Here is a 16772-nt window from a genome sequence, read left to right on the forward strand (position 1 = left end):
CTTAGCAAAAACCACAGTGACAGCAGTGTATTTTCTGAGGGGAGCCCCTACGGCTCCTTGGAGCTTATCGGGCTAAAGATCGGGACATTGGCTATGGAGTTCAGACCTACCAGGGACCATGAGCCAGAACCTGGCACCTTCAGAGAGGTTGCAGGGAGCAATGGTCCTGGAAAACCACCCTGTGGTTGGGAGTTTTTCTTATCTGTCATTGACCGGGGTTAGGCACCCAGAAAGGTAGGCATAATAAAACATACCCCACATGGTAAGAAACCAACAACAAAAACCGAACAGAAAGGTAGAAAAACCGATCTCCCTACAATCCCAAAAAAGCAAGCAAACAAGCAAACGTAACACACTACTGCCGCACCAGTCGTCCGTGCAACCCTCCCCTCCCCAAGAGGGGGTGTGGGGCCCCCCCGGATCTCACCGCGCTGGCTGCATAGCACTCTTAGTTCGTAAGCTAATGTCAACCGGGAGAGACGCTTCTCTGGCCTCAGTTTCCTAGGCAGTGTTTTCCTTCGTGTCGCTTACTGCTGTGTTTTGTGTTGCGCGGTGGCCAGGTGTTCCTCATCAGCACCAGGGCTGCATGCGCTTAGGGGCTTCCTTCATTAACCACCCTGTGAGTACTGTCCCTGCGAGACAGGGTTATCTTTCCTGCGATGTTCCGGAACCATTCCCGTAGAGATTCTTGATGCTCGGCATTTACCTCGCTTTTGGGGCCAGCTGGGGCTTGGGGCCATTGTTTGGCGTTGGGTAGGGACAGGTATTGTACTGGTTAGGGCATCAAGGTGTTGCACGACCTGCTACCTATGCGGGGACCTGTTCCTGTTGCCTCTGGGGAAAGCGTACTTTTGCGGGATTTTCTCTTGTTTTTATTTTCATTTGCCTGGTGGGGGTCTGCCTAGTGTGGCTATAGTTCCACTGGTAGTGTTTGGTGGCCCTCTGCTAGGCCACCACGTGATTGTACACGTCGCAGGGGTTTTCATTGTTAGCATCTACTCCTTGTTAGCTTTTGGTGTTAACCGGTTAGCAACACCTTGCCCGGGCTTCCCATAGCAGTCAGCCTATGGGCCCTGGAAAACCCTGTCGTGGCTCGGTGGACCAGTGGATGTGTCTTCCGGGTTCCAATCCGTCTTGTGCGGGTTCGTTGGTTGCTGTCACCCTTGTTTCAGGGTGACAGTCGCCTCTTTTACCTCCGTCATGCTGCCTGTTGGGTCACTGACACCTTAACCCGGAGTCTTGCGAGATGTGTTCTCTGCTTGTTCTCCAGTTCTCTTCTGATGTCCTTACTGTTCAGAGTCTAGGCAGCATCCACGTTGCCTGCTCGGTTTAGGTTGCTGCAACGTGCTAAGTTGGTTTCCTACCCGGATGCCCTGGAGCCGCCCCGTTTTGGTTAGGTGTTGTTTGCCCCTTTCCCCTCCCTGTTCCCGGCTCCTGACCGTCTGCAAATTTCAGGGTTGGGCAGGGTTTAGTTGGTGCCGAGACTCGGGTGGTTTCGGGGACTGCCCTGTTCGGATTGGGGACGGAGGTTTTCGAGCCTGTTGCTCCTGCCGAGCCTTCTGTGTCTTACCAGCGGCCCTTTCTTTGCTGCCATTCCTCTGGACTCTCCTTTTTCTTTAAGGGCAGAGGGCGTGGAGGACGGCTTTGCCCCGGGGCCTTCTGTTGCGGGTTCCCGGGGCTGTGGGGAATGCCCGTTAGCAGTTCTGGGGCTGTTTGCCCTTGCCTGGGTTTTCTGCTTCTGGGCCGGGTTTTTCATCCCTCTCGTCTGCTTACTTTCCACATTTGCTGGAATGTTTTTGGATCTATTGCGTCGGTCACAGCTTCTTGTTCTGGTGGCCATTTTCTTTCTGTGGGTTACTTCGCCGCTTGGCCACCGGGGCAGCACTGTGGTTTGTTTACCTGTGCCTGAGTGTGCGAGCTTGCGTTTTGGGTGAGTTTTATCCTCCTGTTGCCATTTCTTTGCTTTTTCTGGGGTGTTCTGCCCATCTTCTGTTCCTCTGGGAACGCTTAGGTGTTGGTTTTTACACCGGTTTTTGCGTTTTCTGTCTGTTTGGGTCTGGGCCTGGAGTTTGGGCTCAGTGTCATTGTCTGTTTATGCTTGCTCTAACACCTTGGGTCCCTCGGTTTTCGGTCTGTTTTGGCTGTTTCCCTGGGGATTCTGTCTGGGTGCTGTGCTTTTTCTGTGGTGTCTTTCCAATGGCAAATGCGGTGGTTTGGGCTCCCCCGGGTTCAATTCCGGGTTCCTTTGGGTTCTTTGGTTTCATTCTGAAGGTTTCTTCCTCTTGGTCCCCCATTGTGGGTTCAGAGGGATTATAGTTACCTCGTGTGTGACCCGGTTCTGCCTCCTGGGGTTCCCGGGTCTTCCTGGCTTGCAGGCTGGTCTTTTTGGGTCTAGGTACGTGTTGTGGTCATGCCAGGGCTTTGGGTTTTTGTTGTCAAGGTGGGCCTTTTGGTGCAGTTTTTGTGCTCTCTTGGTGCCTTCTTCATCTGGCCGGCGCAGTGCTCTCTGCCCACCGGTCGGTGGCTTGTCTTTTTCTTTTCTTTCTTTATTTTTATTTTCACGTGTATGTATGTATGTATGTATGTATTTATACATTTTGTGTGTGTGTATATATATATATATATATATATATATATATATATATATATATATATATATATATATATATATATATATATATATATATATATATATATATATATATATATATGTCGTACCTAGTAGCCAGAACTCACTTCTCAGCCTACTATGCAAGGCCCGATTTGCCTAATAAGCCAAGTTTTCATGAATTAATTGTTTTTCGACTACCTAACCTACCTAACCTAACCTAACCTAACTTTTTCTGATACCTAACCTAACCTAACCTATAAAGATAGGTTAGGTTAGGTTAGGTAGGGTTGGTTAGGTTTGGTCATATATCTACGTTAATTTTAACTCCAATAAAAAAAAATTGATCTCATATATAATGAAATGGGTAGCTTTATTATTTCATAAGAAAAAAAATAGAGAAAATATATTTATTCAGGGAAACTTGGCTTATTAGGCAAATCGGGCCTTGCATAGTAGGCTGAGAAGTGCGTTCTGGCTACTAGGTACGACATATATATATGTGTGTGTGTGTGCGTATATATATACATTTTCTTTCGGAAGGGGCTTCGTTCCCTTCGCTGTTGCTGGAGCGCTGAGGGGGGGCCAGCCTGCTCTGTTGGCTCTCGCTTGGTCCCGCAGTTCCTGGGCATTTTTTGGTTGGCGTTGGGCGGCTCCTCTTCCTTTGGGGGGTTCAGGGCTGGCAGGGTGGGCTTCTTCCCCTGTGCTTCGTCGTGTCATCTTGGTGTGGGTGCGTTTGGAAGTGGTCAATCCCCCCCATCCTTCCAGGGTTCCCACCTGTTCCAATGCAGACACGGGGTTTTGCAGATCTGCGGTTCTTCTGGACTTGTTCAGTCTGCTCCCTGGATTCTTTGCCCCTCTTCGGATGACTGTTGTCTCCGGTCCAGCTTCTGTTGGGGCTGGGTGCCTGGATGGTGTCCCTGGACCTCCGGGTCCCTTCTTGGCACGTTCCTCTCCAGCGTTCTGGGACTGGCACAATTGGGGGTGGAGCTTCAGGCTTGCCACTTTTGTTGCCTTCCCTAGTTTGTAATTGGCACTTAGTGTATTTCTGCATCTTTACCGGATCTTGGTGACCTGTCTTCGTCTGCTCGGGATTCGGTTTTCTGGCCTACTTCGACGACTGGCTTTTGTGGGCTCCCAGTCGGTCCGCTTGTCTACTCGCCAGGGATTTGGTTCTTTCCATGTTTGAGCACCTGGTGAACTGGAGGACATTCCGTCTTGTTCCGTCCTGGGTTCGGACCTGGCTGGGTCTTGTTTAGGACTCTTGGACCGCTTCCCTGTCTCTCCCTTCAGAGGCATTGCTGCGGCTGCGGTCCCACCTTTGGTTGTTTCCGAGGGAGTCCCGGGTCATTCGGTGGTTGCTCGAGCAGTTGTGAGGGAGTCTGAACTTCGCTGTGCTGGTCTACCCACTGGGTCAGGTTTGGCTCCGGTGTCTGTTTTGGTTCCTTCAGGGACGCCCCTTCAGCCTCTCTCGCGATCATTGGGTTTGTCCTCCGGGGACCAAGTATTGGTGCTGCGTCGCCGGCTTCCTCTTTGTGGTTTTCGGTGTTCCGTGCCTTCGCGCGTCCCCGAGCCTTCACTCAATGTGTTCGCAGATGGGTCATCTCTCAGCTGGGACTTTTTGATCGGTGCTCACCAGGCTGGTCGGGGACGGTGGGGTCCATCCTTCCGTCGGGCTCGCAGCAAGGTTCAGGAGTTTGCGGCTGTCTGGTTTGCGCTTCGGAGGGTTCGGGTCACTCGGGGCTCTACCGTCTGGTTCCATTCGAACTGTTCTCAGGTGGTTTATTGCTGGGACCACGGATGGTTCTCTTCGGCCCTTGCCTCTTTGGGGTTGGTTCCTTCTAGTGGCTCATCTGCTAGATTCTCGGGGTTTGGCTTTCCGTACGGTTCATGTTCGGGGAGTGTCCAACGTCCTGGCAGACGGCCTGTCTCAGTTCATTCCTCTGTTCACGGATTAGCCGGTTGTCACCAACTCGTTTCGTTGGCTCTGCCGAACATACGGACTCAAGGACATGAATATCTTCGCATCGGCGTAGTCTCAGCATCTCCTATTCTATGTGGCGCCCTTCCCCGCCTGCGAGGCATTCGCAGTGGATGCCTTTCGACAGGACTGGTTGAGGTGGAGTTACCTGTACCTCTTCCCCCTGTCCAGCTGTTGCTTCGGGTTCTGGCTCGGTTGGAGTACTTCCCAAGGAGAGTAGTCCTCATGGCCCCTTGGTGGCCGGCCCAGCTTTGTTTTCAGACATTGCTTGATTCTTGTCCAAACCCAGGGCATTTCCCACAGCTGGGCCTCTTTCAGCAGGTTGGACCGGTCCTGTACATGGCTGGTTCGGCCTTCTTCTCGGCTCTTCGCGTCTGGTCTTTTGACGCGGGTGTATCACCATCTCTAAAGTGATCAAGTGACTTCGTTGATGGTGTCCCATCTGCGAGTTTCATCATCAGATGCATCTGATGCAACAAATGAGCAAATCCACAAGGGCCATTCAACTCCTTTTGACTATGTCGTAGCTCAGTCGATTAAGGCAGCGTTTGAGATGCTCTCGGACGCAGGTTCGAATCCTCGTCACGGCCCTTGTGGATTTGTTCATTTGATGCATCATGCAATTGTGATTTCTGTGTGTAGTGTAGTGTTCTATTTCCCATGTCATATCTGTTAGGAATTTTCTTATCTCCCCGTACTTTCCCTTTCAGAATGCCAGCCTTTTGTTTTCAGTACCCCTCCTTGAGTTCAATAACCCTTCTTCAATCAGATACTTAAACACCAGTACACTGTAGTTGCTCATTCCTACCGGGACCTCAAAACCGATTTCCCTTATGTCGGAGTCCTTCCGAGTGAAGCCTAGGTCGAGTCTTGCTTTTCCTCTCATCCTTGTGGGTTCCCTGACATGCTGGCTTAAAAAGTTTCTTGTCGCCACCTCCATTAGTTTGGTTCTCCATATATCCTCACCTCCATGCGGTTCCTTGTTCTCCCAGTCTATCCTTCCGTGATTGAAATCCCCCATGATGGGATCTATTCCTACAGGCAGCAGAGGCAGCCCTTTCAATTATAGTGTTAACTGCCATGTTGTTGTTGTCATACTCTTGCCTGGATCTTATGTCATTTGGTGGAGGGTTGTATATCACTGCTACTACTACTTTTGGTCCTCCCATTGTCATGGTGCCTGTTATGTAGTCTCTGAATCCCTCGCAGCCCGGGATAACCATCTCCTTGAAACTCCATTCCTTTCTCATTAGGAGGGCCACTCCACCTCCTCCCCTTCCTTCCCTCTCTTTACTTATTACAGTGTAGTCCTGGGGAAACCCTGCATTCATTATGATTCCTGAGAGTTTTGTTTCTTTGAGTCTGATTACATCTGAGTACACTTCTTTTGCTCTTTCCCTTAGTTCACTTGCCTTGCTTGTGATCCCATCTATGTTTGAGTACATCACCCTGAAACTGACTCTCTTCTGTCCTTTCTCAAATCCTATTGATTTCCTAAAGTAGGGAAATAGTAAGGGACCGGGATGGGAGGGCTTATGAAGGGGGATCTGGGGTGTGCGGGGGCTGGCCGGATTTGGTACAGGGAGGGTGCTGTAGGAGGGAGGGCTTTTGGGGGATGGCAGGGGAAGAAAAGAGGGTTTTGGGGGGTGGGGAGGCTTTGGGGGGGGGGGTGAGAAGGGGGTGGCTTGACGGGGGTGAGAGGGGGAGGCTTGGGGGGTATGGGAGGAGGAGGGGATTGGGGGGATTGGGGGGCAGAAGAGGAAGGAGGGCTTGGAGGGGGAGGTTGGGGGAAAGGGAATGGTGAGGAAGAAGGGAGGGCTTAGGGGAGTGGGGGAGACGGGAGGGCTCAGGGGGATGGGGGATACTGGAGGGCTTAGGGGGTGGGGGAGAATGGAGGGCTTGGGGTTGGGGGAGAAGGGAGGGCATGGGGGATTAGGGAGGGCTTAGTGGGTGGGGAAGGGGAGGAGTGGGGGAGGGTGCCCTAGGATGCCCTAGGTGGGCACCTTGGGCACCAGGGGTTGGGGCATGTAGGACATCTATTGGGTGGTGAATGGGGGTGGTGCTACTCTCACTATGTCTGTTGAGCTGCTTTTGCAGGGTTTCCCCACTCCCCTCTGGATGGGTGGATGGAGTTCTAGGCCTACCGAGGACCATGAGCCAGAACCTGACCCCCCTCATAGAGGCATGAGGAGCAATAACAGATAGAAATGCACATGTGATTTGGAGCACTCTATATCTGCCATCGACTGGGACAGGCACCCAGAAAGGTAAGCGCCCCAAAACAAACCTCCTATTCTGATTAAAACGACGAAAATAGCCAAACAAGTGGGCAGAACTCCCCAAATGAAAACGAGTAATCAAGCTCGACTTCACACAAGCCGTGCCGCTTGATGCGCAGCTTCCCCATCACCAGGAGAGGGAAGAGGAGCCCCAGACCCACCACGTCGGCGATCCAACTACTAGTTCTTAGGCAGGATGTCAAAAACACTAAAACTGCCAACAGGGAGGAGGGGAGGGGGGTTATCAGAGAGCCTCCGGGACTCACCGAGCCTCATTTCGTTACATTCAATGTTGGTTTTCTGGGGGGAGCCCCTCCAGCTCCCCAGAGCTACTTCACCAAAGACAAAAATGAGAGGAACTTACCCAGGAGGTGGTCGGTGCTCACATCTCAACTCTTAAGTCGAGACAACTGGCTGTAACCACTGACCCAAAGCGACACAGGCCCGACTAGGCCCCAGGAACATTTACGAGGTAGCGTGCAACCAGGACCCTGATCGACTGCCAAAATCCCTGTGCCCAAGACATGTTACCGAAGATAACAGGAAGTGCAACAAACTTGCAAACGTCATGGGGACACGGATAGACCGCAGGCTGGCTGGACCGAATAACCCTGCGGAGAGCCTGAGAGCCCTGAATCCGGGAACAGGGAAGAAGGAAAACCGGATCAGCCCAAAGCACATCTCCGGCTACCGAGGACGTGGCGCGCAAATAACGACAGAGCACCGCAACTGGACCCAACACATAATGAACCCCTGGCCTGACCAACAAAGCATCAACAACCCAGGAGCCCCTGCGGAAAGCAGCCGTGTCATTCTTCGCCAGAAAAGAATCAGACGGCTGCAAATGAACAAACCTATCACCACGACCAAAAGAGCAAAAACCCCTGCGCCGGGGGAGAGCATGAAGCTCTCTGACCTAACCCCATAGACCAATGCCAACAAGAAAAGAGCCATAGAAAAACAATTCTGAACCGAAGGAGCCACAACAAAACGAGAAGACAAATACAAGAGCATCCTGTCGAAGGACCAGGACTGCTCAGGCGGCGCATGAGCAGGTCGGAGGTGAAACAACACCCAAGACAGCTTGCGAAACGGTGCAGAAGTAACATCTATTCTGAAAGCAAGCTGTAGCAGCTCCGCCAGCGCTGTACGATATGAGGCGACAGTATTTGGCATAAGATGACGGTCCTGAAACAGCCATAAGAGAAAGAACAAAACAAACGCGACAAAAAGAACTGGAAGAACTGCCAGGAAACTTCATACTGCCGCCGAGACAAAGCCCGCAGGTGGGACACCATCAAAGAAGCAACCTGATCACCATAGAGATGGTGATAGACTAGAGTCAAAAACTCCAGACACGAAGACTTGAGGAGAAGACCGAACCAGTCTCATCACGCACAGAGCCGATCTGCTGAAAGAGGCGGAAAAACGAGGAAAACTTCCGAGTTTGGACACCGAGTAAGCAGGGCCTGAAACCAAGGCTGGGCCAGCCACCACAGAGCCAGAAGGACTACACTTCCCTGGTAAATCTCCAAGTGAGCCAGGACCTGGAGCAATAGCAGAACTGGGGGAGGAAGAGGTACAGGAAGCCCCACCTCGATCAGTCCAGCTGAAAGGCATCGACCTTGACAGCCTCACAGTCGGGGACTGTGCATGAAACCTATCATGCAGCGCCTGAGCTGCCTGCACCCAAATATCCTCATCATCAGATTGGGTGAATTAAGTCACCAACAAGCAACAGTGCTCATAGGACTCAGGGTCGAAGGTGTCACCGACCTAACAGGCAGCATGAGGGAGGGAAAAACAATGAGCGTCGCCCTCAGACAAGGGGACAGAGCAACCCTCAAACTCGCACAAGGCAAGAGGAGACCCAGGGGTCGCATTCATTGGACCCGTGCACCTCCGTGGGAATTCCCAGGGTCCCCTAGACTGGTATTGCTAAGGGTAAGCCCAGGCAGAGCACTGCTAACCAGCGCCCAAGTCTACCAGACAAAGTGCTAAAGCTGAACCTCCGGAATGTATCCATTCACAGGGGCGAAGCAGGGGGTACCACTGAACACAGGAGGTCAACACCCTAGCTAAATAGGAGCAAGGGACATAAGGCAGACTCCCCCTACCAGGCCAAAACAAAAAGTAAAAGAAAAACCCCGCAAGAGGACAACATACCCAGGAGGAACAGAGCTGGCCTCTGTAATAGGTGAAAACTAGCTGTGCAGTACCCTGTGCCCCACCAGTGTAAAAACTACCATTTACCCCAAGGTAAACAAGGGAGGAAAACATCCCAACACTCGGGGCGGTCAATCACCAAGCAGCAAAATACCCCAGAGGTAGACCCCAAGGCGACTTGTGGAAGATAACTCCAAGCCCCAAGGGCAGTACTTACAGGGCACTCAGGGAAGGTGACCCTAAGCACATGCAGCTCGAGTACCTGTGAATATTACGCACAGCTCGCACGCCACCGTAAGAGCAGTATTGAACACCAGGCACAGCACAACAAGAGAATCAGACCAGCAGACCGTGCCACAAGCACATCAGCCTAAGAACTAGTGGTTGGATCGCCGGTGCAGGGGGTCTAGCGCTCCCCCTTTCCCCTCCCAGGAAGGGGGGGGGCAGAAGCTGCGCAGACAAGCGGCATGGCTCGTGTGACGTCATGCTTGATTGCTAGTTTTTATTTGGGGAGTTCTGTCCACTTGTTTTGGCTATTTTTGTTGTTTGAACCAGAATAGGGGTTTGTTTTGGAGCGCTTACCTTCCTGGGTGCCTGTCCCGGTTGATGGCAGATACAGAATGCTCCAAATCACATGTGCACTTCTATAGGCCATTGCTCCTCGTGCCTTCCTGAGAGGGCCAGGTTCTGGCCGGGGTCCCCGGTAGGCCTAGAACTCCATTCACACTGACTGATGCTAAAGTCTAGGGATATACATATCAGCCTGGATAGCTCCGGGGAGCTGGAGGGGCTCCCCACAGAAATTTTTTTTTTCTTGGGTCTAGATTAACTCCATTACATCTACATAGATGTATTATAACCATACATTATTTACATCATTTGTATAAAAACAAGGACAAAATAACTACCTTACCTTGAGGTTACCTTGAGGTGCTTCCGGGGCTTAGCGTCCCCGCGGCCCGGTCGTCGACCAGGCCTCCTGGTTGCCGGACTGATCAACCAGGCTGTTGGACGCGGCTGCTCGCAGCCTGACATACGAGTCACAGCCTGGTTGATCAGGTATCCTTTGGAGATGCTTATCCAGTTCTCTCTTGAACACTGTGAGGGGTCGGCCAGTTATGCCCCTTATGTGTAGTGGAAGCGTGTTGAACAGTCTCGGACCTCTGATGTTGATAGAGTTCTCTCTCAGAGTACCAGTTGCACCTCCGCTTTTCAACGGGGGTATTCTGCACATCCTGCCATGTCTTCTGGTCTCATGTGATGTTATTTCTGTGTGCAGGTTTGGGACCAGCCCCTCTAATATTTTCCAAGTGTAAATTATTATGTACCTCTCCCGCCTGCGCTCAAGGGAGTACAGTTTTAGGCTCTTTAGTCGGTCCCAATAGTTTAGATGTTTTACTGAGTGGATTCTAGCAGTAAAGGATCTCTGCACGCTCTCCAGGTCAGTAATTTCTCCAGCTTTGAAAGGTGCTGTCATTGTGCAGCAGTACTCCACTCTAGAGAGCACAAGCGTTTTGAAAAGTATCATCATCGGTATAGCATCTCTAGTGTGAAAAGTTCTTGTTATCCAACCTGTCATTTTTCTTGCAGTTGTGACGGCTACTTTATTGTGTTCTTTAAAGGTAAGGTCTTCCGACATGAGTACACCCAGATCCTTTACATTGCCTTTTCGTTCTATGTTATGATTTGCCTGAGTTTTGTACGTGGTTTCCGTTTTTATATTTTCATTTTTTCCATAGCGCATGAGCTGGAACTTATCTTCATTAAACACTATATTATTTTCTGTAGCCCAGAGAAAGACCTGATCTACATCTGATTGGAGGTTCGCCGTGTCCTCTATGTTGCCTACTCTCATGAAGATCCTAGTGTCATCTGCAAAGGATGATACAGTGCTATAGGTTGTGTTCTTGTCTATGTCCGAAATGAGGATGAGAAAAAGTACTGGAGCAAGCACAGTACCCTGGGGGACTGAGCTCTTCATTGTTGATGGGCTGGATTTTATTTTGTTGACTATTACACATTGGGTTCTGTTGGTCAGGAAATTGTAGATCCATCTGCCTATTTTTCCGGTAATTCCTTTTGAACGCATTTTATGTGCAATAACACCATGGTCACATTTATCAAAAGCTTTTGCGAAATCTGTGTAAATTACATCCGCGTTATGTTTGTCTTCCATAGCATCTAATGCCATATCATAGTGGTCCAGCAACTGCGACAACAAAAAAACTAAACTCAATGCATGAGACAAAAACCCCAATTTAAGAGTTAAAAGCACACCCTATAAAAATTTGCTTAAAAGCATTGTCAGAAAACATAGAGGAAGAAGCACTTAGCAAGAATGGTAAGAAAAACAATTAGTAGCTGTAGTTGGGATAAGTCAGATCTGAATCCAGAGGCATAGGCTAAGCAAGTACTGCACAGCATTGAAGAATACCTTAGAACAGGTAAGAAAGAAGGGGTCAAAATGCAGTCAGAAGCTGGTGAGGGAAAAGGCAGAGGCATTCCATTCAGAGGAATGGCATTGCTCAAGCTCGGAAACATTAGTGGGCTCAGATATGGTAGCATCGCCATACGTCAAACCAAGGACATTAGATTCCAGGGTAGCAGCATGCGGAAAAGCAACAGCAGAGATCAAGATCATCTTTCTAGGGAAAAAGTGGGGGTGAAAGCATCCAGTTTAGGTTTATAACAAGATGACTGAAGTATGTTGAAGAGAGAGATGGTGGAAGCTATGTATTATGTGAAATCAGTAATTGTTTCAGCTGGAGATGACTGGTAGATCCAGCTGGGATGCAGAGGCATGATAACAATCATGGTGACTAGAATGAACAAGAGGCAGATAAGAGCACCAGATGGGGTTTGTAAGGGCATCCAAAGTATCCAAAGATAAGGTTGCAGAAAATGGGACCAAGCACAAAAAGGCAGACAGGGAACAGTTACGAGTAAGGTACACAGACCTAGGGAAAGGGGTCAGGAGGGACATGGTTTCTGAGTGTGATGGGACACAAGGAGCAGTCGTACAGGTATAACTAACAATAACCTGTAAACAATCTGTTCCAGAGGTGGGGACAATAAGGTCAGCAGGCCTGAGAGTCAAAACGGTCAGAGCATGCAAAGCATCACATCTTGGAAGAGATCCAGGTACCACAGTTGTCCTTTGAGAAGGGAATGATGTTATTATGCTTGAGGGAGAGGATGCAGTGTTTCCATCTTGCAGTGTACACAGGTCCAGAAAAACACATGATGGGTTTCACTACAATTAATGCATCGATCAAGGAGAGATTTGCAAGAATCCATCACATGTCCATAATTGCCACTCGAGGGTCAAAGGAAGACCTCGATATGACAAGTGGCAGAGCCATAGAAAATCTTTCAGCACTGATTGCACTGGTGGGGAGAGGGGATATATTCTTGCATTGAACATTTGATACCATGATGTATAACAAATGTGGGGAGGGAGCGAGGGTCAAAAGTTACTTTTGGTATCTGGACAGACTGTGCATGTTTATCACAGGGATGAAGAGTGAATATGTCCATCTGGAGTACCAAGTGTCCCTTGGCCTCTAAAATATCTTGGATATCCTCATGGCAGTTTCTGAGATCACTGCCATTAATAGCAATGTGAGACTGGGAAAAAATAGTCCCCAGCGCTAGCACTTTAATGAACATACTTCGTAATTCAAGCTGGGACTTCAAGAACATTGAGGAGAGCAAACTGTGTTTGAGAGACAATCAGTGAAGAACAAGCACTGGCAAACAAGATGACTACATTGGTAGTGCAGTCAATGCCACTATTACGAAGGCAGCAGTAGCAGGGCGATGACCTACACATAACCAGAACACAGCACTATTTTACCTCCCAATGTGGTGCATGACCTCACATGCAAGTTTCCAAGCAGCCACTTTTGTGGCTTAAATTTTAGTATTTTAAAGATAATAGAGTAAGGCATGCTTAAGATATTAAATGGTAAAGTTGAGAAAGTAAAATGAAGAAATAAACATGACAAAACCATTAGGTATTTCTACCACTGATACCAAATAATAAACAGTTGTAGCTTTTAGAATCATTACCTCTAGTATGTGTTTTTTTTCCATGAGCATTCTGGCTACAGTTGACACAAGATCATCTTTGATTGTCTTCTCAAGCTGCGTACAATTACGCACAGCTTGCACAGCTTCCCGAGCTTTAAAATTTTCTGTCCAGAGAATATGGTTCCCTGCTTTGTGTGTGTTACTGCCAAGGTTCTCACAACTACCATCACGTGTCTGACTCTCTATACTTTTAGTGCTTCTTTTTCTAATAAACTGGTCAATCTTTTGGTTCATCTGAGGGGTCTCCAGTGCACTGTATGTTCTCTCCTGTCCAATCAGACAAACTCTCTTGGTCGAAGGAATTCTCAGCTTGTCTTGCCATACTTCAAAGCCACAAACACTGCCCACTTCTTTGACATATTCAAGATAGTCTGAGTACTGGCTTCTACCTGTATACTTTCTTCGGTACTTGCAGTCAAAGTCGTGGGCACAACATGGGATTACAAAGAAACGAGTTGTATATTTGGATTTAGCAGCAATGACAGGAATCCATGGAGTTAATTCATCTGAATGGTTACCAATCAGCCAGTCATATGCAGGAAAAAGGTTCTTATCAGATGGTTCAATGGCTTCTTCCTAGAATAAGTAAAAAAATCAGCGTTGAATGTAATGAAATGCCGTTTTCTGGGTGTGAGCCAGAGGCTGCTCTAGACTGATATGCTAATGTCAGACTTTGGCATCAGTCATGTGTATGGAGTTCTGTGGGCCTACCGGGGACCACAAGCCAGAGCCTGGCCCCCTCAGCAACCCGTTCTCGCACTTTTGTATAGTCAATATTGACTTACTAAATACGTGCATATGTGACATACTAAACATATTAGTTTACCTTGAAAAGCTTCATAGAAAACACCGACCTTACCTAACCTTCTTAGTATGTTAAGATAAGCATCTTATTGCTTCGTAATTACAATTATTACTTAACCTATTACAGGTATATTATATATAATATAATTATACCTATTATACCTATTATAGGTATAGGTTAAGTAATAATTGTAATTACGAAGCAATAAGATGCTTATCTTAACATACTAAGAAGGTTAGGTAAGGTCGGTGTTTTCTTATTATTATTACTTACTTAACCAATACGAAGCAATAAGATGCTTATCTTAACATACTAAGAAGGTTAGGTAAGGTCGGTGTTTTCTTATTATTATTACTTAATTACTTATTATAATTATTACTTAACCTATTACAGGTATATTATATATAATATAATTATACCTATTATACCTATTATAGGTATAGGTTAAGTAATAATTGTAATTACGAAGCAATAAGATGCTTATCTTAACATACTAAGAAGGTTAGGTAAGGTCGGTGTTTTCTATGAAGCTTTTCAAGGTAAACTAGTATGTTTAGTATGTCACATATGCATGTATTAAATAAGTCAATATTGACTGTAAGAAAGTGCGGGAACGGGTTGCCCTCAGAGAGGCAAAGGGAGCAATAGCCTATAGAAACCCCCGTGTGATTGGAAGCATTCTGTGTCTGCCATCAACTGGGTCTGGCACCCAGAAAGGTAAGCATCCCAAAACAAATCCCCTATTCTGGTGAAAATATTGCTACCAAACACCGAACAAGTGGATAGAACTCCCCTAAAAATAAACGAGCAAACGAGCATGACGTCACACGCCGCCACGCTGCTGTCTGCGCAGCTCCCCCCCTCCCGGGGAGGGGGAAGGGGAAGCCTCAGGCCACCCATGCCGGCTATCCACCCGACAGTTTTGAGGGTGGATGTCAAAACACACGAAAAACTGCTGACCAGAGGGAGGGAGGGAGGGAGGGATGCCGGTGAGCCTCCAGGTCACACCCAGAAAATGGCGTTTCATCACATTCAATGCTGGTTTCCTGGGGGGAGCCCCGTCAGCTCCTCAGAGTTAACTACCCGAAGAGGAAAACAGGAGGGACTTACCCGGGAGGCGGTCGCTGCTCACTCCTCAACTCGAAGTCGAGACAACTGGCTGCAACCGCCATCCCAAAGTGAAACAGGCCCGATTGGGCACCGGAACGTTCATGAGGTAATGAGCAGAAAGGACCCTGTTCGACCGCCAAAAGCCCCGTGCCCGAATGTCAGCCCAGGACATGTTGCCAAAGACGGTAGCAAGAGCAGTGAACTTACGAACGTCATGGGCACAGAGATAGACCGCAGGCTGGCTAGCCATAATAACTCTGCGGACGATCTGAAAGACCCGCACCCATGAACAGGGAAGAGGGGAAACCGAATCAACCCAAAGCGCTTCCCAGAACATAGAAGCCGTGATGCGCAAATAACGGCGAAGGGCCGCAACCGGACACAAACAGGATGCACCCCGGGCCTAACCAACCAAGCACCAACAACCCAGGGACCCCCCCGGAAAGCAGCAGTCTCATTCTTTAACAAAAAAGGAGACGGCTGCAGATGAACAAAACCATCATGAAGACCGAAAGAGCAGAAACCCCTGGGCCGGAGGAGAGCATGAAGCTCCCCGACCCGACTCTCAGAGGCCAATGCCAACAGGAAGAGAGCCTTGGAGGAACAATCCTGAACCGAAGGGGTCACAACAAACCAAGGAGAAAAATAGAGCGCACTCTGTCCAACGACCAGGACGAAGACAAAAAAAGAACTGGAAGGACCGCCAGGAAACTTCATACTGTCGCAGAGATGAAGCCCGCAGGTGGGACACTTACAAGGAAGCCACCTGATCACCATAAAGATCATGATAAAACCGAGTCAAAAAGACCATACGCGAAGACTGGAGAAGATGGAACCATCCACGTGACGCTCCGGTTGGATCTGCTGGAAAAGGCGGAGCCGCGAGAAAACCTCCGGGTTTGGACATCGAGCAAGCAGCGCCTGAAACCACTGCTGGGCCAGCCACCACGGGGCCACAAGAACGACTCTCCCCAGGTAAGTCTCCAACTCACGGTGCCCGATCGTCCGGCAAAACCAAAAGAAGGAGTCGGCGTCAACCGTCCATTGCGTGGAAAGGGAAACGAAACAAGACAGGCCGTCGGCAGGATGTTGGACACTCCCCACACGTGAACAGCCAGGAGAGCTAAACCCCGAGAACTCAGCAGGCGAGTCATCCGAAGTGACCAGTGCCAAAGAGCCAAGGACCACATCGAACTTCTCCTGGTTCAGGCAATGAACCACCGGAGAGCAGTCCGAATGGAGCCAGATCTTCGATTCGAGGGCGACCCGAACCCTCTGCAGCACAAACCACACCGCTGCGAACTCCCGCACCGTGCTGTGGGCCCGACAGGACGGACGGACCCCATCGCCCCTGGCTGGCCTGGTGAGCACTAGTCACAAAGAACCAGCCGAGAGACGACGCGTCCGTGAACACACAGAGTGAGGGCTCAGGCAGGCGCCAAGGCACTGAACCCCGAAAAACCCGAAGAGGAAGCCGGTGACACAGCAGCCGAAGCAAGGCCTCCGGGATCCGAATCCCGGAGGCCCATCTGAGGGACGTCGTCGTTTCGACCACACCCAAGTGCATCCACTCCAAGATGACCTGACCGAACGCAGGGGAAGAGGCCTGCCCCGCCAGCCCGAACCCCCCGAAGGAGGAGGGGCCACCCAACATCACAGCAGGCCGAAGGAAATGACCCGAAATGCACACAAATCGTGGGACCAGGCGTGAGCGAACAGCACCAGCCTCCC

General features: G+C 49.5%; 1 protein-coding gene across 3 annotated transcripts in view; it reads right to left on the reverse strand.

Moving 5' to 3' along the window:
- The window catches only part of LOC138349579 (probable tRNA (uracil-O(2)-)-methyltransferase), a 143144-nt gene that overhangs the window by 20919 nt on the left and 105453 nt on the right, over positions 1-16772 (reverse strand). For all 3 annotated transcript variants that reach the window (XM_069309422.1, XM_069309424.1, XM_069309423.1), the window contains one exon: positions 13106-13702. In XM_069309422.1, the coding sequence (XP_069165523.1) occupies positions 13106-13702 (597 nt within the window). The remainder of the gene's footprint in view (positions 1-13105; positions 13703-16772) is intronic.

The sequence above is a fragment of the Procambarus clarkii genome, chromosome 65 (genome assembly GCF_040958095.1).
Source record: "Procambarus clarkii isolate CNS0578487 chromosome 65, FALCON_Pclarkii_2.0, whole genome shotgun sequence".
In the NCBI taxonomy this organism is placed as follows: domain Eukaryota; kingdom Metazoa; phylum Arthropoda; class Malacostraca; order Decapoda; family Cambaridae; genus Procambarus; species Procambarus clarkii.